The 24,281-nt window shown below is 36.8% G+C and overlaps 1 protein-coding gene across 1 annotated transcript in view; it reads left to right on the top strand.

Moving 5' to 3' along the window:
* The window catches only part of HACD3 (3-hydroxyacyl-CoA dehydratase 3), a 30,486-nt gene extending 7,007 nt beyond the window's left edge, over nt 1-23,479 (top strand). The window contains exons 3-11 of the mRNA XM_051980864.1: nt 117-190; nt 4,701-4,865; nt 5,515-5,566; nt 7,219-7,329; nt 14,606-14,733; nt 16,421-16,533; nt 19,594-19,700; nt 20,688-20,819; nt 21,780-23,479. Coding sequence (XP_051836824.1) covers nt 117-190; nt 4,701-4,865; nt 5,515-5,566; nt 7,219-7,329; nt 14,606-14,733; nt 16,421-16,533; nt 19,594-19,700; nt 20,688-20,819; nt 21,780-21,856 — 959 coding nt within the window. The 3' untranslated portion in view covers nt 21,857-23,479. The remainder of the gene's footprint in view (nt 1-116; nt 191-4,700; nt 4,866-5,514; nt 5,567-7,218; nt 7,330-14,605; nt 14,734-16,420; nt 16,534-19,593; nt 19,701-20,687; nt 20,820-21,779) is intronic.
* Nucleotides 23,480-24,281: the final 802 nt, after the last annotated feature.

The following is a 24,281-nucleotide window of genomic DNA, read 5'->3' as shown; positions in this document are numbered from 1 at the left end:
TATTCACTTTGGTTTGGCTTATACATAGAGAGAGCTATGAAAGATCTCTGCTGAACTGATATAGGGATAGACTTGCTTTGCCCATGTCCATGCTGACCTCTGTTTTTCCTTTGCAGCTCATGGCCATGGTGCCAAAGGAGACAACGTATATGAATTTCATCTGGAATTCTTAGAACCTGTAAAGCCTCAGGTATAGGTTTTCTTCTTTTAAAAAAATATTCTTGGTCTCATGATTGAAAAGAAGCAAAATGAAAACTTGGAAGAATTTACTTGCCTCTTTAGCATTCTCTTCTTCAGTGTTTTAATAATTTTGAAGATCCAAGATTCCAGTGTCTTAGATGCTGTACCATGGAGATAGGTGATACTCTTTGAGCTACTCTGGCCAAGAAATCACCTGATAGTCAGGTTCCTGGAAATAAATCTTCCTTCCCCACTATGGCTAGATGAGCTATTTCCCAGTAGACACATGATTGGTTACCAGGCTCATACTTTTAGACGTCTAGGAAGACCTGTGAGAGCTTGTGCTCTGTTGCTTTTTGAGATGGAAACTAAGGGATGAGCAATAATCCCCCATCCCCCAAAACAAAAGTCTAGAAATAAATAGCTGAATTTTAGAGAACACAGATTCATTTTCATCTAATTTGAGATTACCTGCACTTTGGCCTACAAAGTACCATTAAGGAGATGTAATAGGGATGCAAGGCCCTTGATGCCTTTGCTTTAAACCAGTAGTTTTTTTTTTTCAACATTTACTTTTTATATATATATATATATATATATTTTATTTTATAATAACTTTATATTGACAGAATCCATGCCAGGGTAATTTTTTTTACAACATTATCCCTTGCACTTGCTTCTGTTCCGATTTTTCCCCTCCCTCCCTCCACCCCCTCCCCTAGATGGCAAGCAGTATATGTTAGATATGTTTTTTTTTTAAATTTTTATTTAATAATTACTTTATATTGACAGAATCCATGCCAGGGTAATTTTTTTTTTTTTTTTACAACATTATCCTTTGCACTCGTTTCTGTTCCAATTTTTTTCCCCTCCCTCCCTCCACCCCCTCCCCTAGATGGCAAGCAGTCCTTTATATGTTGGATATGTTGCAGTATATCCTAGATACAATATATGTTTGCAGAACCGAACAGTTCTCTTGTTGCATAGGGAGAATTGGATTCAGAAGGTATAAATAACCTGGGAAGAAAAACAAAAATGTAGATAGTTCACATTCGTTTCCCAGTGTTCTTTCTTTGGGTGTAGCTGCTTTTGTCTGTCATTTATCAATTGAAACTCAGTTAGGTCTCTTTGTCAAAGAAATCCACTTCCATCAAAATATGTCCTCATACTTTATCGTTGTCGAAGTGTATAATGATCTCCTGGTTCTGCTCATTTCACTCAGCATCAGTTCATGTAAGTCTCTCCAAGCCTCTCTGTATTCATCCTGCTGGTCATTTCTTACAGAACAATAATATTCCATAACATTCATATACCACAATTTACCCAGCCATTCTCCAATTGATGGGCATCCATTCAATTTCTAGTTTCTTGCCACTACAAACAGGGCTGCCACAAACATTTTGGCACATGCAGGTCCCTTTCTCTTCTTTAGTATTTCTTTGGGATATAAGCCCAGAAGTAACACTGCTGGATCAAAGGGTATGCACAGCTTGATAACTTTTTGAGCATAGTTCCAAACTGCTCTCCAGAATGGTTGGATTCATTCACAACTCCACCAACAATACATCATTGTCCCAATTTTCCCGCATCCTCTCCAACATTCATCATTATTTTTTCCTGTCATCTTAGCCAATCTGACAGGTGTGTAGTGGTATCTCAGAGTTGTCTTAATTTGCATTTCTCTGATCAATAGTGATTTGGAACACTTTCATATGAGTGGTAATAGTTTCAATTTCATCATCTGAAAATTGTCTGTTCATATTCTTTGACCATTTATCAATTGGAGAATGGCTTGATTTCTTATAAATTTGAGTCAGTTCTCTATATATTTTGGAAATGAGGCCTTTATCAGAACCTTTAACTGTGAAGATGGTTTCCCAGTTTGTTGCTTCCCTTCTAATCTTGTTTGCATTAGTTTTGTTTGTACAAAGGCTTTTTAATTTGATGTAATCAAAATTTTCTATTTTGTGATCAGTAATGGTCTCTAGTTCATCTTTGGTCTCAAATTTCTTTCTCCTCCACAAGTCTGAGAGATAAACTATCCTATGTTCCTCTAATTTATTTATAATCTCGTTCTTTATGCCTAGGTCATGGACCCATTTTGATGTTATCTTGGTATATGGTGTTAAGTGTGGGTCCATGCCTAATTTCTGCCATACTAATTTCCAATTATCCCAGCAGTTTTTATCAAATAATGAATTCTTATCTCAAAAGTTAGGATCTTTGGGTTTGTCAAACACTAGATTGCTATAGTTGACTACTCTGTCTTGTGAATCTAATCTTTTCCACTGATCAAGTAATCTATTTATTAGCCAATACCAAATGTAAACCAGTAGTTTTTAAAATTTTAGGGATACCTCTATTCTCTCTCTCTCTTTTTTTTTTGGGGGGGGGGGGGAGAAGCATTTGAGATTAAGTGACTAATTGAACTTGGATCCTCTTAACTCCAGGATCAGTGCTCTATCCACTGTGCTGCCTCAATGCCCTATGCCTTTACACTCTTAAAAATTATTGAGAACCTTCTCTCTTCCCCAAGAGCTTTTGTTCATGTTGGTTATATCTAGTGATATTTAAGTGCTGACATTGTTAAAGCCACTGTGTTAGGAATGGGAATATGAAGATGAAAAGACCTCAAAAACCACATTCTGCTGAGCCAGTTCCTAAGTCACTTGTGTTATACTTTGATTTAATAGCTGGGAAATGGAGCTCATTGGTATTGGCTTTGTTATTCACATATTTCTTCTCCTTTAATTTCTTGTGATTACCTTCCTAGTTTAGGTCTTTCACACTCCATGCCTACAATATTGCAATAGGATCTTTGCCTTCAGTGTAATCAAGATTAAATAGTTTTCACTGGCAATAAGAATAGGGCACTTATATATGCAGAAAGTGACTGAGTGATATAAGTGGAAAGAGCAGTGAGGTAGGTGCTGTAAAGCTTCAGGTATGGGTGGGAGTCCTGGCGAACTGGATTCTGGTTCTGGCTGTGCCATGACACCATGACCTTGGGTAAGGTACCTCTCTGAATGTCATTTCTTCTCACAGGAAGTCGAGCTGCATAATCTCCAACCTCTCTTCTAGCTCTAACATTTTCTGGTTCTAGACCACATGACTCACATGGACAGCATACAGAAGTACTAGAAGAGAGAGGAGAGCTTTCAGGAAATTGTTCACAGAGAAGAACCCTTTTTATACCTCTTCCACAGAGATAGTGAGAAAAGCTGACATGAGAAAAGCAGAACTCACTCAGAGAATGGAGGCAAGGGCTTCTGTTCCTCACGTTTCCTCAGTAATGCTGGATGGGGTGGGAGTGGGATGGAAGGGAAAATCCCACAGATGCTTTAATTTAGTTGCCTTAAATGTGACTGAGTTACATACACCCCCAGCTTCAGGGAAGTGAGCTCATCCTTTCCATTCCATTAAAGGCTCAGTTATTCTTGTGAAAGCATCTGAGAAGAGCCATGAAGGTGATGGCATAGAAGAGGCCCCTGGGTAGGCTGTGTGGAGGAGGATGGAGCTGGTGTTATTTGTAACACACTTTAAGAACTATGAAGCTGGTTGGGAAAATGTTGGGAAGAGCCCCAGTGGAAAGAAAAACTGTATCAGATCCTATTAAATGGGGCTGCTCCTAGATGGATCAAATGCTGGTCTTGATACCAGCATTTCCAGATAAATGGGTTCCCTATCACTAGTGAACATTTCTTAGTGGAGTTCAGCATGATTGGGCATAGCTTGTATGGTTTTTACAGCTCTTTCAGAAAAGACAGACATATTATAGATTGGGTAGAACTCAGGCCACAAGGAGCCTCTGAAGGCTAGAATAAGGAGGAAACATGGAATTTCTATAGTCCTACCCCACTTATTTTACATATGACAGAGCCAGTCTATCCAATGATGGAATTTTCCTTAAGAGTGTGGGGGAGTACTCTGATCTCTTTATTTCTGTGATAATTGTGACCTGGAAAGGATCTGGGAGCCCTTCCTATGCTAGTAGGTGTTTTCCCTCAGTCCAGGCAGGCAATAACAGCATTTCCTTCTATTATCCATTTTCTCATCCAGACCACCCACAGTGGGATTGGAGAAAATAACTAGTTTTCTTGTGAAAGCCTGTGACCTTCAAGTACCAAGTTGATAGCCATTTTCTTTCTTTCTTTTTTTCTCTTTCTCTCTCTCTCTTTCTTTCTTTCTTTCTCTCTCTCTCTCTCTTTCTCTCTCTCTTTCTCTCTTCCTCTCTCTCTCTCTCTCTCTTAAATGATTTGCCCTTTGTCACAGATAAAAGGCAGGATTTAGATTCAGGTCTGAACTTATCTGAACTTAGATTGGAACTAAGACAACTATATCAAGGTGTAGCAATTCCTTTTGAGTAAACAACCTGTTTACTGTTAGAGTCTGGCATCTTTGTCAGCAGCTAATGAAATGTTTTTTCCACAAAGTTACTAGGGTTTGATATATTTGTAGGAGAGGGTAGAAGAGGAGGAAAAGGGGAGATAGACCTAATTTTGTTTTCTTGTATTTCCTAGCTGACTCATAAACTGACTCAAAGACAAGTGAACATCACAGTTCAGAAGAAAGAGAATCATTGGTGGGAGAGACTTACCAAACAAGAAAAACGCCCCCTCTTTTTGGCCCCTGATTTTGATCGCTGGCTGGATGAGTCTGATGCAGAAATGGAACTCAAAGCCAAGGTCAGTGATGATCTGGAGATTAGTTGCAAGGACATAATAATAAGAGTCCAAGAAGTTGGGTGATGGTTGAGTTCATACAGCTTGTCTTTGCTCAGCACCTTCTCTAATTTAACATTATTGGGGGAAATGCTGGCTAGGACAGAAATATTCAATATTTAGCTCCTTAAAAAGTTTTCAGATAAGTTTGCAAATCTTCAAAAATTGCCACAAATACTTGCTCTGTCTTCCTCCTCCACCCCTGTTCACTCATTCTTTGAATCTGTCTAGAATTGCTTAGTTATGATTCTGCTATTGAGAGGCAGATATGTGTGTGTGTATATATATATATACATATATATATATAAAATAACTCATAAAGGCTCTTTCTAAAACAAAGGTCAACTATCCAGTGAAAAACGTGTTAGAGTCCCAAAGTGGAAACTTGGTGCTCTGAGAGTAACTAGCAAGGCCAGTGAGCAAGGGTGAGATTTTCTGGTATGTGAAATTTGGTCCCAGATATGGATATTTAACAATGGTCAGTAATGCGAGGACCATGCTTGAAAGGAGAGACCTTTGGGGAAACTAGAACAATTAGCTAATATTGGGGCATCAGTCTATGTCTGAACAGTGTTCCTCATTGCTTTTGGGGAAACTTCTTTTTTAATTCTAGGAAGAAGAACGGATAAACAAAATCAGGATGGAGTCCAGAGTTCCAAATGACTGTAAGTTAGTTGTTGTTACTGTTACCGTTTCAAGTGTTAACTATAGTTATCATCAGTGAAGTGAACAGAAATTGGACATGAAAGCAGTGGTAGGGTGGGTGGATATGAATTTATGAAAATGGACGATTTTCCCTGATTCCAAAACTTCCCTCTTCTTGAAATGAGGTATTTGGGTGTGGGTGTGGGTGTGGATGTATCTATCTGTATCTATATATCTACATCTATATAGATAGCTACATGGGAGGGATTATGAATGTTTGTGTGTGAGGATATATATGGGTGTGTGTTGGGGGAGTGTTATTGATTACATGTGTGTCAGAGAGTATGTATGGGAAGTATTCTTAAATCAAAGTTCTCATCCTTCACATTTTGAGACTATTGAGGTTTTATCTGCTAGGATACTAGGAGGTGGTCAAAGCAGTTAAATGATGTGGTATGGTTGCAGATTGGTTACATATTAGGTCAGAAATATTGCAAATTAGACAGGGTATATAGAAAGGATAGATATTGCTATACTATGTTTGATCCATTGTCTATCTAATTTAGTGTTATCTTGCTGAGAGAGTGCTTAAGGAATATTAGGACTGGTGGAAGTGCATATTTGGAGTCATTGCCAGTTACTTTAATCCCCTCTGCTCAGTAGGCATTTCTAGATGGTCCATTTAACATCTTTTTTTGGAATACCATTTATATTTCCTGTCATTTTCAACTCTTTGAGAACCATCTTGGATTTTATTTTAAACAATATACTCACTTTTCAATAGCATTTGTAAATACTCTGTTTTTACTTTTCTAATATGGAAGGAATTTGAAAGTACCTTGCTTCCCAAAAAAGAAATGAAAGATCTTAGATTTCTGCTTCTTCATTGGTGCAGAGGCAGGCAAGGATTGTTAGAGACAAAGAAAAAATGAACACATTGAAATTTAAATGAATCACATGTGATAGAAGCCTAGCATTTGGTGTCCTCCTATCCTGGTCCTGTTTTTGATTCATCATTTATAGAATTTGATTGAGTGTAAGCTAAGCCTTTTGATTGGACATCTTTGAAGGTTATTTCAGCCTGGGAATGCATTTGCAATAGCAAAACCCAGAACTCATGATTTCTCATTGAAAACTATTTAGCCCCTGCTCAGTTTCTGCCCTGACTCTCTTCTAAGTCCCACACTCTCTCTGTTGGCACTGCTCCCACCTCTTTCCTCACACTTGGCCCCAGTCTTATTTTCTTTCCTGGTCTTACCTTCTCTCTGACACAGCTGGCCTGTACAGCTTTAATGTATTAAAGTTAACAGTGGATTATAGGAGAGATTTGAGCATATTCATATCCATCTTCCCTTTTTCCATTGATAAAGTAAGGTTTTCTATAGATGGCAAGATCACTAGATGTTGTACATTTCATTTGTACCTACCCATTTGCCTCTCAGAGATGTGAAGGGGAGTGTGGTGACTGGAGTGCAACATGCTTGTTCATTGTTCTCTGAGAGAGAAACTAGAGTGCTATGCTGACACAGGTCTCAGTGGAAGGGATTTGCCTATCTGAGCTTCAGGCTTTGGGGAAGAAAGAACAAAGTCAAGCATTTAGTCCCTGAAAACCTGCTACCTGCCATGGAAATCATTCTTTGTAGCTAACTGCATTTTCTATTTTGATTTTCAGCTTTCGCCAACCTGAAAAGAGGATACCTGTTTATGTATAATTTGGTTCAGTTTTTAGGATTCTCCTGGATCTTTGTCAACATGACAGTGCGGCTGTTTATCTTAGGAAAAGGCAAGTAAACAGTTCCATGTCCAGTTCTTTCTCAAGCACCAGCTCCCTTTCCCTGTACTATTCCTACCTTCCTACTGAGCTTTGGCTGAATGATTTCACTGAGAAGCTCAGACCTTTGGACCTTATGGAGGCAAGGATAGCATCCAACTAGTCCTATCACAATTTTTGCTTTATCTGTTTGTTGACATATAGGGTAATACAAAATCAGCTGAGTGAATATCTGGTAATAGGCCCAGATCAGTTAGGGTAGTCTGGGGAAGAGGAAATGACTTTGTGGAATTTCCTCATTGGCCAAATTGAATATTTGTATTTTCCCAGTACTACTACAAAGGGATATATGCATGTTAAGTACTGATTAAATTTCAAACTCATTTAGCTCACCCAGAACATTCCATTTCTTATACACATCAAAGAATACCATAAAGATATTAAATTATAAGTGCAACATACTTGTCAATCCTAAATATTTCATCCAGCTCATAAACTTACTACTTTAGCAAAATTTAATTACTTTGGGCATAGACAAAAACTATGATATACTTATCACAGTAGTATTCCAAACCTCTTCTCAAGCCACTTCTTCCTCTATTGCTTTTTCACTCCCTTTCATCAAAGGAATTTTAACTTATACTTTACAGAAAAAAATTGAGACCATCTTTCTAGAACTCCCTTTCCTCCCCAGATCTATGCTTCAGATTGCCCCAGCATTATTTCTACTCTTTATTGGGGTCTCAGAGGACAAAGTGGCCTTTTTCCATCTTAACCCCAAACTTCTACTTGTATCCTTATTCTTAATATCCTGCCATTTCCTCCTGAAGCTTAGCCTTTTAATCATTTCCTTTCTTTCTTTAGTTTTCAGACTCTTCTCATCCATTGACCCCTTCCCTGCCTATTTTTATAAGCATGCCCAGATCCTCCCCTATGCTTAAAACAGCTTCTTGTAGAAGGTGGGCTTTAGCTGAGACTTAAAGAAAGCCAGGAGGCCGAACTGAGGAGGGAGAGCATTGCAGGTATGGAGGGCAGTCAGAGAAAATGCCAGAAATGAGAGAGTGTCTTTTGTTCCTATAACAGCCTGGAGGCATGTCACCGAAGTGAAGAATATATGAGGGAAGGGAATACAAGAAGTAAGAAAATTAATTCCTTGGTTAGGGAGGTGTAAAAGAATTGCATTGCTATAATTTGCTTAGAGGGATTACATAATATGAATTTAGACCTGGATCTTGCTTCTTGGCAGTGTGTATTCCTGTTGGCTCCAGCCCCATCTGGATGCTCTGTGGTCACCTCAAACTCAACAAGTTGAAACTGATTTGTCCTTCCATCCTCCTGTTTTTAATCAGTGGCAAAATCATGTATTTTGCATCACATCCATTCTCTTTGCTCTGCTTTCACCACCACTTACTAATGTAGTAATTCATAACTTCTCACTTAGACTACTGCCTGTATTTCCTGAGTGATTTTTCTACATTTGTTTTCTTACCTCTATTCCATCCTCTACACAGCTCTCAAATTAATATTCCTGGAATAAGTTCTGACCATGTATTTACTTGATTAAATAGCTTCAATGATTCCTCATTGCTTCTAGGATAAAATACTGATTCCTGTGAAGGATGTTGAAAGTCTTTCACCACTTGGCTCTAAGCTCGTTACACTTTATTCCCTTATGGTTTTCACACTTTAACCACACTGGTCCACTTGACCTTCCTCATATACTACCTTCCATCTTCTACATGGGGCTGGCCGCCATGTTTAGAATGGTCTCCCTCTTGGTCTTTGCTCCTTGGAACATTTTGTTTCCTTCAAGGCTTGTTCAAATATCCCTTCTTTCAGAAGCCTTTCCCATTTGCCTCGGTTGTTAGTATATTTGTTTTTTTATATATTCTATAAATACCTATGACATCTTGTATCCTTCCACTTGAAGGTGAGATACTAGAGGTCAGAAACCCTTTTATTTTTCTATTTCTGTTGCTTAGCAAAGCTCCTAGAACACAATAGGAACTTGTGATTTTTCTGTTTTATCCTCCTATCATGGGATGCTATTTATCTGTAATAGCAAAAAGCCTTCTTCCTTCTCTGTCTTTTAGTTGCGTACATGATAAATTATAATTATGCATAGAACACACAATACAAATAATACCTCTCCCCAGTTTTTTCATACTTAGGTGAGCCTCATTGCCATACAAAAGGCCTGTAGATTTTACCATATTCCTTCAACAAGCATACCAAGTTTTTTTACCCTCCTTTTACATGAACATGAGGTCCCAAGCCTAGACTGCCTTAATAATATTCTATGTCTTCATCTTAAATTACAATTACACCTGGGGTTTCAAGAAGATTTTCTGTGTTACAGATAAAACAATTGGTTTTCATAGTGAAAAGTCAGATTTGGTAAATGGCATCTCATGTTACCTTCTCCAGGAATATTCTCCAACTTCCCCTGAAGTTCTTTCTGTTTAAGGGTATCATGCAAGGTTTAGTAGTTCTAGGAAGCCTGCTACATTTGTTTCTCTTATGGGATCAAGGAATTTTGTCATCCTTATTGTTAATGCCCTTCATAGATGAGAAGTCATTTTTGTTGGGTATTAACATAGGACACATAAATTGATAACTTCCTTCATGGAGATCCTTCCAAAGATCTGATCCATATTTTTGATCTCCCATCCCTATATGAATATATATCAGGCTATTAAGTTGTGGCCCATGAATCTGTATAAATGGAAATCTATCCTGACCTGGTGTAGATTTCTACATTATGAACCACTTGACTCTAAGCTCAGTCTCCTGGAATAATTTGCCTTTATATCTGTTATCAACAAATTCATTGGCTGGGGACTGGTGATTATCCATTTCTGAATACTGCAATTTCTTTAAATCTCCTGAGAAACTCATATTTCTTTTGTTTTAGTTTCAGAAGGCATTTGAAGCTCCTTTCGCTTTTGCTTATTCAGCCAGTTAACATAGTTCTGGGTTAGGAAAGCAACATAGGGATTATATTGGTTACTCAGGGTGCATATCCTGTACTATAGGGGACAGATAAGATCATTGCAGGGTTATAATTTTAGGTCTACTAGATCTGTGATAAGACAGATCCTCAAAATATCGTTTACATTTTATTTCAGAAACTATTTCTGTTACCAGTTTGTCTTGAGTAATTAAATCATTTAGTTTTCTCATAGTGAATGCAATGAACAGATTGATTTTCAAATCCCCAAAGTTAGGGATTTGAAAAAATATATTTACATCTATATCTATATATTTTATGTATATGTGTGTGTGTGTATGGATGTATGAATGTGTATCAGTCACTTGCTGATATCAGTCACCTGGCATCAGAAAACTATGATTGCAACAACAAAAAAAAGACTGCCCATGTAATGATGTAATACGAGGTGCTTTCATGTCTAAACTGATAAGAGTTTCAACTGGTGTTCCTTTTTTACTTCTGGACTCCAGGCTTACTAGAATATTGGACTGATTCTTGGATTGATTGCAATTACAGGGCCAGGTGCCACCAGGCCAGTGACAGCTAGTTGGCTTAAAAGCCCCCTGGCCTACTGTGGAGCTGCAGCCATTTTGAAAACCTTTAAGCACTGTGCTTTATCCATCTCTTAATATAGTTTATGCCATGCTATAAATCTTTATCGTGGCAATAGTTAAGCTTTCTTGCTATGGTGTGAACAATTCCCAAGTTAAGTTCTTTAGTACTTTGCAGACCCATTTAGTTTATCTTCCCATGATACCATTAAGAAGCTTAGAAGCCAAGACCATATAGAATCCCTTGTTTGTCCCAAGTAAATATATGTAAATATTCAATTGGATTCATGGCTCTTAAATTTTGATCTTCCATGCTTTGTCTTCCTTCTTTCCCACCCATTTTCCTTAAGTTTCTCAGCTGCTTTAGGAGAGAGTAAAGACTTAGATGCTATCTTCACAGTTAAAGGTTCTGATAAAGGCCTCATTTCCAAAAAATATAGAGAACTGACTCAAATTTATAAGAAATCAAGCCATTCTCCAATTGATAAATGGTCAAAGGATATGAACAGACAATTTTCAGATGATGAAATTGAAACTATTACCACTCATATGAAAGAGTGTTCCAAATTATTATTGATCAGAGAAATGCAAATTAAGACAACTCTGAGATACCACTACATACCTATCAGATTGGCTAAGATGATAGGAAAAAATAATGATGAATATTGGAGGGGATGCGGGAAAACTGGGACAATAATGCATTATTGGTGGAGTTGTGAACAAATCCAACCATTCTGGAGAGCAATCTGGAATTATGCCCAAAAAGTTATCAAATTGTGCATACCCTTTGATCCAGCAGTGTTACTTCTGCGCTTATATCCCAAAGAAATACTAAAGAAGGGAAAGGGACCTGTATATGCTAAAATGTTTGTGGCAGCCCTGTTTGTAGTGGCTAGAAACTGGAAATTGAAAGGATGCCCATCAATTGGAGAATGGCTGGGTAAATTGTGGTATATGAATGTTATGGAATATTAATGTTCTGTAAGAAATGACCAGCAGGATGAATACAGAGAGGCTTGGAGAGACTTACATGAACTGATGCTAAGTGAAATGAGCAGAACCAGGAGATTCAACAACAATACTGTATGAGGATGTACTCTGATGGAAGTGGATTTCTTTGACAAAGAGACCTAACTCAGTTTCAATTGATAAATGGTGGTCAGAAGCAGCTACATCCAAAGAAAGAACACTGGGAAATGAATATGAACTATTTGCATTTTTGTTTTTTTTCCTGGGTTATTTTTACCTTCTGAATCCAATTCTCCCTGTGCAACAAGAGAACTGTTCAGTTCTGCAAACATATATTGTATCTAGGATATACTGCCACATATTTAACATATATAGGACTGCTTGCCATCTTGGGGGGGGGGGGGGATCGGAACAGAAGCGAATGCAAGGGATAATGTTGTAAAAAAAAAATTACCCTGGCATGGATTCTGTCAATAAAAAGTTATTATAAAATTAAAAAAAAAAGACTTAGATGCTAGAGAAAGCCCCCTGAAATTTATGATACCCAGGGCCTAAGCTACCCCAAAGTATTACCTCTTGTTTCATAAAGTTTAAATCAAATATATTTATGACTGGGCAGTGTGGGCCTTCCTTTGTGTGTCTGTTTTAGTGGCAAGTATCATAGTATGTCAGAATTGGGACCTCAGGACATCTAACTCATCTTATATCTAAATAGGAATTCCTTCTACAACATTCTTGATAACTGACTTTGACATTCATCCTCTGTTTGAAGATCTTTACTGAAGTGGCAGTCACTACCCCCTGAATCTGCCTAGTGTATTAGCAGCACCATTTGTTAGAAAGTAATTCCTTATATTAAGCTGAAATCTGAAACGTGCTAATTATTTTTCTTTTTAATTACATTTTATTTTTCAAATAAAAATACATGCTCTTTCCTTCCTCCCTACTTTCTTCCCCTCACTTGAGAAACAAAATCCTTGTTACAAACATAGTCAGACAAAAAAATTACCTTATTGGACATGTTCAAAAATTTATGTCTCAGTTTGCATTCTGAGACTATCACCTTTGTCTCAGGAAATGGGTAGTCTATTTATCTTGAGGTCTTTGGAACTCATTAAGTTTGTCATTAAAATGATCAGAGTGCTTAAACACTTTTATTTCTTATTTCATTTATTTTTTTTAAAGAACAGAGGCTTTTTTATTCTTTTTTTGGGGAGGAGAGGTATCAGATCTCCTTTTACTTCTTTCTTCACCCACTCAGTGAGAAGGCAAGAAAAGCAAAATCTCTTACGAATACATAGAGTCATGCAAAACAAATTTCCACATTATCCATTTAAGAAAAAAACGCAAGGAAAAATACTTACACCAGCCCTCTTGAGTTTGTTGGTTTTTTTCTGGAGGTAGGTGGCATGTGTCATCATGAGTCTTTGGAACTCATTGTTTTGAACAGAGTTTATCTCTTTTATAATAGATTATCTTTATCACTGTGTGGATTGTTCTGCTTCTGCACACTTCACATTGCTTCAGTTCATATATATTTTCCCAGGGTTTTTATCATTTCTGCACAATCGTGTTCTATCACATTGGTGTACATATTGTTGAGATATGAGAAATAAGAGTTGAGAGATCCCCTAATAGCAATGGATTGCAGGCCTTGAGAAAGAATTTGCAAACCCTAGGGAATACAGGCGTGAGGTTAGTGGCAAAAAATGGGTTTATTACACTGAGAAGAGAAAATATCTTCATCAGCAGGCAAAATCCTGTTAGGATTATTTGCAAAGGTCTGGGTGCACAGCTTTTTATAGAATTCTTTTGGCCCAGAGTTGGGGACCTTTCAATAGAAGGTGGTGATTATGCCCCTGGCCAAGATCTTCAATTGAATAGATTACTATCTGGAGGTTTTCCCTATGAACAAGAGGGTAGAGCCTCTCCCAGAGGCTGGGAGGGTTTGAGACCCAGGACTACCCTTCCTCCAAAGATTAAAGGGGACACAGAGGGCCTTTCCTACCCTTCTTCCTCAAAGATCAAGGGGAGTTTATGTCAATGTCATCATAACTTTAGTCATATCACAATTTATGAATACCACTTGAATTTTCATTTCTTTGCTATTGTAAACAAAACTGCTACCTTTTATTCATATATCATTTTCTTTTTTTTTTAAGTCTGTTGTGTAGTGGTATTGCTGGATCAGAGGGTGTGGAGTTTAATAACTTTTAGGGCATAATTCCAAATTGTTTTTCAGAATGGCAGGAACATAGTTCCTCTAACAGTGCATTATTATTCTTTTGTTATTATACCCTGTGAGCCCAAGCAAAACAAGCCTTAATCCCTCTTCCACATAGCAATCTTTCAAATACATGAAGCTCAAGATCATGTTCTCCCTAAGTCTTCTCTGCTCTACTTCCATGATTGATGTGATATATTTTTAAAATCTCCAGTTTCTTCATCTGATTCACAGGAAATGTTTTCAAATTCCTTCATTCCCCTGGTTGCTCTGGATAGTTAGTCAGTCTTTCTCAAAGCTAAATATAGTACTCTAGATGTAGTCTGACTACGGCAGGATGCTATGGGACTGTTACTTCCCTCATATTGGACATTGTGCTAGAATGGAGACAAAAATTGCATGAACTTTTGGGGGGCTGCCATGAGGGTATGTCTTGGGAATGTATTTGAATCTGAGTTTCTTGAATTTTATATTCTTCTGCTTAAGCTCTCCATAGAGGGAATGTATTCTTTTGAGATTAGTTTTCTATTAATGGATATTTGTTTCTTACAGATTCTTTCTACGACACATTTCATACTATGGCTGACATGATGTATTTCTGCCAGATGCTGGCGGTTGTTGAGATCATCAATGCCTTACTTAGAGTCACTCGGTCACCAGTGATTCCTACTTTAATCCAGGTAGTGTACAGGTGGGATAAAGAGTTGTAGGAAAAGGAATTCACTGTAAAGGGCACTGTTTGCAAATAATTTTCTGTTTACAGATGGGTAGAGTTAGTTCTACCTAAGCATGGAGATAATCATATCTGGGGAATTTTCCAAAATAGAGTTTTGCCATCGTGAGTGTGTTCTGTGACTGACAACTTGCTCCTGTAAATTAGAGAAGAGTTGTTGTGGTTTTTAATCTGTCTGATTCTATATCTATTTGATGCCTGTATACTTTAGCAAATAGATGATTTAATAAGTTGCTCGACTTAAAAATTTCATCTGTTCTCCATCTAAAGAACTGAATAGGGTTAGTTAAGCTCCTTGGATGACAACCGGTCCCTAGGCCCATGCTCACAGTCTTTCTGAACTGGTATAATCTGTCAGAGCTTGAGTTCCCTTGACTTGGTGTCTGAGAAGTCAGGTTACTTCTGGCTTCAAGGGAGGGTTAGTACAGCGTATGCCAAAAGATTTAGTGCAGTTTTAGGTTTTAACCAATAGCTTAAAATTACAGAGACTTTCTGGACATTCTGTTTATGGAGCCAAAAACTAGGCCATTTTTTCAGTTATTTCTCCTTAAGGCAAAAAGCATGTACAAAAATACTTCATTAGAAATAATAACATTCATTGTTTTTCTATCCCTAGATGAACATGATGAGCAGATGTTTGAAGTTTCCCCATTTTAATTCCACCTTAACAAAAATATTTTCTTTTTCTTTTGGAATTCAACTACCCTCAAGATTTGCAGTTCCTTTTGCCATACTTATATGCACACACACACACACACACACACACACACACACACACACACACACTTCAAGAGATGTGCAACCTCTGGCCATTAATTTTGCTTTTTTTCCTGGCTACCTGAATGCAAAGACTATAAATACCATTTCTGCAGGGGCAGCTATGGACAAGGTTGTGCTTGTTCTGCATCCTTTTGCACTTCTTATATGTACTGTCTATTTAGCCCCAAGGTCAAATGGTGGTCAAGTCTGTGTTTTAGATAACACTGGATTAGAACCATACCCACTGTCTTTTCCACAGAAAGGGGAATTATATTTATTTGTATTAGGCAACTTATTTGTGAGGAAAGTACATTGTAAGCCTTAAAGTCTGAATCATTATTGGTGTATTCCATAACACTATAAATAGGATGTGATGCTTCATTTTTGAAGGACAGTATTTTTTTAAGGCAAAACTTTTATAGTGATATTGAAGGAAGTTGTTCATACTCGGGGACAATGGGGCCAGATGTACCATGAAAAGTTGGTACTGTGACCGAAGGGCAGATTGGATAAAGCTAGACAGGTACTTTCTACACGATCATTTTTGAGAAAGGGGAGAAGTCAGTATCTTAATTTAATTGGGGATGGTGATACATAAGTAGTAGTGCAACCAGCAGGAGAATCTCTTTTGGTGGTGGGTTTAGAAACAAGGTTGTCTTTCTATCACAATAGGTTACCTTAGTTAGATACTTGAACTTCTGGTGTGGGAGTTACAAGTCAGATTCATAATCTCAAGTTCATTCAGATGCTTTTAACCACTGGAGTTATATTGTTGCTATAGAAACTACCATTATGTGGTCTTGATGGAGGTGGGGAAAAGGAGGAATTCTGCTTGTTCAGGTGTTTGTTTTTTTAACTTGATTTTTCTTTGACAGTTCTTTGGCAGAAATATCATTTTATTTGTCATCATCGGCAGCTTGGAAGAAATGCAAAGCAAAGCTGTGGTTTTCTTTATATTTTATCTGTGGAGTACAATAGAGATATTCAGGTATGTTGGATTCTAAATGCAGAAAGGAACAAACTTCTTTTTAAAATTCTGTCCACAAACCCATCCTTCACCCTGCTGTTCTTTGTGAAGCTTCTAAGAGATGAAGCCTATCAATACATAACCAGTATCTGTTGAATGCACGAATGAATGATTAACACATGACTTTTTTCCCTGCTTCCCACTCCATTCTCATTTTGCTTAGGCCAGTGATCTCAGGTGGCCCCACCACTTGCATGCTTATACCTTGTGAAAACAGTGGCAGATTTAATACAATCTGTTTTGGGGTATAAATACCCATATGGGGAGAAAACAACTTTGTGGTTGAAAATGCATCTCCCTCTATTTATTGCAAGAGGATGGGAAACTATGGATGCGGAATCTTGCCAGACTAGAGCAATGAGATAACAGTAAAGCACTAAGTACAGTGTCTAGCAGACAGTAAGTATTATATATATTATAAGTACTATATATATGATAATGATGATGATGATTGATTCTCCTGAACTCATTTCCTTTCTCTTTTATTCCTGTTGTTCTAAGGAAACCTTGACAGAGATGGGAATGGTGAATTCTGTGTAAGGAAAGGAATGGGGTAATAAAAATTAAAGGCATCCATAAAAATAGGATGAAAGCCTAAAAAAGAAAATAAATGTCTCCCAAAAAAGTGCACTTGAATTCCAATTAGATTGATAGGATCTGGAGTCAAGAAGCTGAATTACTGTGGGGATAGCCAGGAAGGGTATCTTAAGAGAAGCTGATGGTAATTGTAGTCTTCTTTGGGTAATGGTCAGAAATGTCAGAGGTGATGATTCCATATCAGTGTGTTCTGTTTGTAGGTGGCAGTGAGCTATGTTGGATTTATACTTAACCAAGGCTAGGTGAAATCTCTTACGCGGGTCAGTCACATTCTTTCTAGCCTATACACTTTTTCTCTTAAATTCCCTTTCTCCTTTTCTCCCTTGCCATCACCTCCCTTTTTTCCTTTTCACTGAATTACAACACAAACAATGCATTATTGGCTTTTATTTGCCATGCCCACGAGAGGCTAGTTTCACACTACATGTTAGTACTAGACTAGACTGTTAGATTGAAGAAATGCTAGAGTTATATATAGGATGTTTGAATTTCAACAGGGCATTTGATAAAATTATTCATAATGACCCATGTGAATGGAGAGAAAAATCATAAAAGTATGTACTGTTATTCTACAAGCCTCTGTCCTCATCACTTGCCTTTTGGATATTTTTACCCACTACTTGATTAGTCAGAGAAAGCAAAGTTAAAAACATATAGAGATAATATAAAGCTGGGTGATATAGCAAATATGTTGACAAAATCAGAATTAAGATTTAAGAATGGAATGATGGGACCAGACGAGGTAAAACTTAGTAATATAATAATAAAACTATATATTGTACTTAGGTTCAAAAATTCTCTCAAAATCATCGCATATAGGAGACTTGATAGTATAATAGTTTATGTTTCAAAGGACTAGTGGACAAATACAAATCAAATTTTAAGTCCATTGTGAGATGTAGCCAACAGAGGAAACTTAAGGCTAGTGGTAACAATATAGCATCTGAAACAAGGGAGGTAATATTAGTGCTACTCTTTCAGCCAAACATAAATATAGTATAGACTATTGTATTCAGATTTTAAGAGGGATACTAAAAAATAAGTACAGGATATGAAAGGGGACTCAAAAGGAGTCATAAATGGTTAAACTCAAGTATGATTAATTAGCCTAGAAAAAGTGAAACATCCACTTGTTAGTGGAATGGGAGGAGTAAGGAAGATCAGATTTAATCAGTAAAGCTGTAGAAGAACTAAAGTAGTTTGAACTTGGTTTAATCTTGAAGACCTTCCAAAAAGACCTATCCAAAAATAAAATGGGCTGACTTATGAATGATGTAGAATTGTGCTTCCTCCCTCCAATCATTATACATATTTATGAGATTAGAATTCCCATCTAGATGTTGAAGAGGTTCTTTATATGATGAGAAGTTAAAGTGAATTTCTAAGGACCCTTCTAGTTCTTAAGATTCAGTGATTAATAGAGATAACATCCTCAGTATCAAGTTGGGGTAAGAGAAAGCAGATTTACTCTTTTTTTTAAAGTTTGGACTAGTGAGAAATAAATTTTTTTATCTCTTGAAATTTGGGAGAGGTGGCCCAAAAACATGTTGGAAAATGATCTTAACTGGGGTAAAAATCATGCCATAGATAATCATCCATGGGTGTGTATGATTGAGACATGACTATACTTTATTTATATATTATTTATTTATTTATTTATTTTTAAAAATTTTTTTAAAAAATATTTTCTTTTTTTTTTTAATATTTTCTTTTATTTTATAATAACTTTATATTGACAGAATCCATGCCAGGGTAATTTTTTTACAACATTATCCCTTGCACTCGCTTCTGTTCCGATTTTTCCCCTCCCTCCTTCCACCTCCTCCCCTAGATGGCAAGCAGTCCTATATATGTTAGATATGTTGCAGTATATCCTAGATACAATATATATTTGCAGAACCGAGCAGTTCTCTTGTTGCACAGGGAGAATTGGATTCAGAAGGTAAAAATAACCCGGGAAGAAAAACAAAAATGTAAACAGTTCATTCATTTCCCAGTGTTCTTTCTTTGGGTGTAGCTGCTTCTGTCCATCATTTATCAATTGAAACTGAGTCTTTGGACATGACTATATGTTAAAAAAATTTTTTTTTATTTCAAGTTTTGAGTTCCAAATTCCATCCTCTCTCCCCTTCCCTTTCCCTAAAATGGTATCCAATCACATATAGCTTATACATGTGCAATTACATAAAATATTTCTGGATTAGTCATTTTGTAGAAGACTTGAATAAAAGAAAAAATAAGGGTGAAAAATAGCATGCTTCAATCTGTATTTAAAAAGTATCAGATCTTTCTCTAAAGGCAGATAATATGCTTGATCATTAATCTTTTGGGATTGCATGACTATTCTTTTTAAAGGGACAGTGAGCCTCTTGAGACTTTATAAAGTAGCCTTTTGAAAAATATATAGTTTCTTGTTTGCAACAGATATCCATTCTACATGCTTGCCTGCATTGACATAGATTGGAAATTACTCACATGGATCCGATACTCCATCTGGATTCCTTGCTATCCTCTGGGATGTTTGGCAGAAGGTATTTTTTTTTTTTTTTTAGGAATTTTGGGTTTTCTTTACTAATTATACATGAGCCCAGTTAAGTACAATTCATTTTTGAGATGTGAAAAAGTTGAGATGAAAATGATGTGCTCAACATCATATAGCTAATTAATTTTCTCAGAATTAAAACTAGATCCTCAGGTAAAATTACGTTCCATTTGGACATGGTGATTGGCTAGTATGAAGGCACTATCAGGTATGGAAGCTGTTGGAGAAAAAAATGAAAATTAATGGAAATTATAATTGGGCATTTTGTTTTTGTGATCAATCAGAAATAACTGCATGATGGCAGTATAAGTTGTTAGGGCCAAAAAGCCTCAAAGTAAACTGAAAATATAATCTGGGGAAACTGGCTCATTTATAAATGACTGTAGTTATTCTTTTGCTGACTTGATTTTGTTTAGTGGCTTACCCACAGAGTTGGCAGCATTGATATGGCACTGTTCTTAGTTGTCAGAAAACCTGTCTGCCTTGAACTAGCTTGGAGACTTTTAAGCTCCTAGGCTCAGTTTTTTCATCTTCAGTTCGGCATAATCTTTGTTTATCTGTTGAAAAAATTAAATGAAATGAATGCAAAAGTATATTGAAATGTATGAAGTCTATTTGTGTCTGGTTGCAGAGTGATATCATTTTATAAAAACACTTCACTTTCTCTTAGGAAGGCTCTTTGCCTAGCACCAGATGTAGAAAGTAGAAGTTGGAAATCTTTATATCACAGGTGATGAGTCCCATTAGTTCCAGACGTAGGACATCTATTACTCATTAGGGGTGGCTCAGCTATAGAAAATTATTTTGTAGGCCACTGAAATGTGTATTAATAACTTGAGATTTAGAAAAAGGAAGAAAGGTAAATCTCTTGAAAGGATATTTTGAACAAATGTAAAATCAGAATTTTCAGGGTAAAATAGATGTTTATGTCATCAGATTAGTTTTGCCTCTGACAAGAGTTACCTTTTGTTTTCAGCTGTCTCAGTCATCCAGTCTATTCCATTATTCAGTGAGACGGGGAAGTTCAGTTTTACGTTGCCATATCCGCTGAACATCACAGTCAAATTTTCATTCTTTCTCCAAATCTATCTTATAATAATATTTTTAGGTAAGTATTGGCTTTGCAGATGAACCATCATCAGAACTGCGTTCATTTACCAGGCCTGTCTTCATAAACTTTTTTTTTTCTGAGTGCTACAGTGATTAGAAGGGGGAAAAAAACTTGCAGAAAGCCATCTAGCTGGAAAAAATTCTTATCTGAGCTGAAATTCGCGCTCCCTAATTTGCTCAGAATTGCCCACTTCCTGGGGTCCCATTTTGTGTTTCACATCTATTTCAAGGATCACTGCTTCTTAAATAATCTTGTTCAGGATATTCTCTTTACCTGGAGTAATTGCAGCAGTATTCCACTAATACAAAATTAGCATATGTGTTGTGTTACTCATTGTCCAAAAAATAACCAAGAAGCAAAAGTGTCCTGGGTAGCCAGCAAAGATGTTACCAGGGGTGTTCATACCTTTTTCTCTTGGTGAGCCTCTCAGGTCTTCTGTGGGTAAGAGACAAGTCCAACAAGCAAATTTATATATTTACCCAAAATGCAGTTTCTTTTCTGTCTTTCCCTTTTATATAGACACTCTCACGATTCTCTTTTCCTCACAAAAGTGGCCTAAAACAATGGTTCTCAAATGTTTTGGTCCCACAACACTTTTACATTCTTAAAACATTATTGAGAATCCTAAAGAGTTCTTGGCTGTATTGATATTTTAATTAGTAATTACAATTTGAAGAATATTTACTAATTCATTAAAAATAACAATAGACCTACTACATAGTAACATAATTTTTGTGTGTGTGTGTGAAAAATAACCCCATTTTTTACTCATTCTTTGAAAACCATTTGTGTAGAGTAATGGCTTTCATTCAACAAGCCTTTCTCAGGGACAGATATGGGAAGCATTGTGCTAGAAGCCAAGAGTTATACTTTAGTTTTACCTTCCAGAATTACTCTGGTTATAATTACATTAATAACGATGTTCTGAGTTCTAATTTTTGCTTACTTACATTTTAGGACTGTTTGTAAATTTCCGTCACCTTTATAAACAACGAAGGCGGCGCTATGGACCCAAAAAGAGAAAAACCAACTAAACTGAGCAACAAATGGCTTACCAGATTAATCATAATCTGCAGTTCTTAATGGTTTTATCATTATGCCAATACAAAGGCTTTTTCTAAAGTTTAATAATTTTAATTCTCAGTGATTCCACAGCCCCAGGTAACATTCCTCTACGTATTATACCACTTCACTACAGAACATGCATGACCGGTAACCCTCATGTTCAGCCAACTAACCTTGACTCCTAACTTTCACCATCCTTAGAACAGTACATAATTCCTGCCTATACTGTGTAGTTAGTGATAGCAGGAGGATTTGCCCCAATCTCTGCTTCTATCAGCCAGCCAACTACTGAGTACTTCAAGGCAGAACCTTGGGCTGTACATTTTCTTAGTTGAGATTTCTCACTTTCAACAATGGCTTGTAAGGAAAAGCAAGACGGTGCTCTCTCTTACAGGTAACTAAAGCTATAGAGATGGGGCTCTGAGACCAAAAAAAGCATGAGTATCCTAGGTTTTTTTTGTTGAGTTACCACAAGGTCAATCTTTTGATCAGTTTAGGCCCAGCCACTGATATACTTTTATCTGAGCCATATTGGGGATAGACTCTGTGGTCTTAGAACCTTTACTGAACTGTCTTACCTCTTCTTGCTGGTGGGCCACCCTCTGCTATACTTTTGATTAGGCATTGGATAGACAGTAAAAAGTTCAAGAGAATGACAGAAAATCAAATCTAGAACCATTTGCTGTCTTTTCTCTAGTGGCTTAATTGCAAGTAACCCTCTTTTGGTTTTTTCTTTTTCCCAAACTTCTGCTGAAGTTAAATAATTCTTAAAATTCACGTCACTAGGATGAACAAAGTAAACTTAAGGCAGTGCACAAACATAAGATATTGGGTTATCTATGCTCAGTGCACAGAGTCCATCAGTTGTCTATTTGTAAAAGAATAGTGGGAAAAGCATTTTTGGAGGACCATAGCTGCCTTCATTCTAGTAGTTTAAACTGACTTTTTCACTTACCATTGTGACATAATTGGGAAAACAAAGCTGGGAATTTGGCAGTCTGCTAGCTGGTGTCACTAAGAGATTCTGGAAGGAAACATCCTAGCAGGGGTAGAAGTAATTTGAAAGAAAAAAGATCACTTGTTTTAAAGATTAATAGGGTTTCTCCCCACTGCATTTTGAGTATGCCATGTATAAAGTCTGTTAGAAAAAACATTTGAAGTAAAGCATTCAAGGCATAAATAGATCCTTCATCTCTATCCTGGAACATAAGCCATTGTTCTTGCTGGGGCTCACACAATGAGTTATCCTTTCTAGTTACAGGAGCTGTGAGCCTAGGAAAAAGAAATCTTGGCTTGATATCAAATACCTAATTAGCATAAGGAAGGCATTTTCCCCTCTTTTAATTTATTCTTTGGTAGGACAATGTTTTGCATGCCTGCAACTTCTCATCAACACAACTTGTTCATACTGACTCCTGACATGTTCTTTCAACTTGAGTTCTTATGAAATCAGGAATTTCAGCTTTGCAGTCAAGTGGCCTGCACTCTCAAGGAAAAAAACTTGTATTCTTTGTGATTGTCATGGATCTTATTATATTGTCTCTGAGGAGGCAAAAGATGGTGGATTTCTATTAAAACATTTACAATCAAAACCTTAGATTTTTGTGGTGCTTTATTCAAAATCTTGAAGGTAGGACTATCAGATTTTACCTCAGTTTGGAATACTTCTGTGGCAGATTCAGGTGGACTCACTCTTTTATTTTCATGAAACTTTTTCATCTAACACGTCCTCTCATATTGGGCACAATATCCCTTCCATAGGAAGCTATAAAAGACAGCCAAACATGGGAAATGTTGCTTGTCTACAATTTCAGAGGCTCTGAATGGCAGTTTTTGGAATAGCTGGAAGACTATAGAGATCATCTAGTCTAAAAGTTCCTTTTTGGTTTAAATTGTGGTTTAAAAGATTTTTGTTTTGAAAACTTCAAAAAAGTTCCCTTTTTTCTCCTACTACACATTTTATTTTATGCATTTAAAGGTATTATTGTGAGAGGTGAGCCATGACAAGGTCATGAACCCTTAAGTCCAATCCTCTCGATTTTGTAGATTGGCTGAGGTGCAGAAGGATGGGAATTTCTGCTTGGTTCTAGCTAGTTTGTGATATACCTGGGACTAGAATGCATATCTCATTCTCAATTCAGTTTTATCTTAAAAATTACATACTTATTCCTTAGATTTTTTTTTTTTTTTGCCAGAACTTGATTTTGACTGAGCTTTGGCCTATAAGATAGTGTAGAAGGTAATAATCCTTTGCTCCAGCAGTTTAACCCAAAGTGGAACTCAGGGGACATGCTGTAAACCTGTGCTATTTCAGCAAACTCTTAAAAACCTGCAGATTGATTTAAATACTGATCAGTTAATAGGTTGGAAAACAAATAAAATCTGAAATGTTAA

The sequence above is a fragment of the Antechinus flavipes genome, chromosome 2 (genome assembly GCF_016432865.1).
Source record: "Antechinus flavipes isolate AdamAnt ecotype Samford, QLD, Australia chromosome 2, AdamAnt_v2, whole genome shotgun sequence".
Classification (NCBI taxonomy): Eukaryota; Metazoa; Chordata; class Mammalia; order Dasyuromorphia; family Dasyuridae; genus Antechinus; species Antechinus flavipes.
The sequence above is the reverse complement of the archived record's forward strand: the minus strand, read 5'-3'. Positions and strand labels throughout refer to the sequence as shown.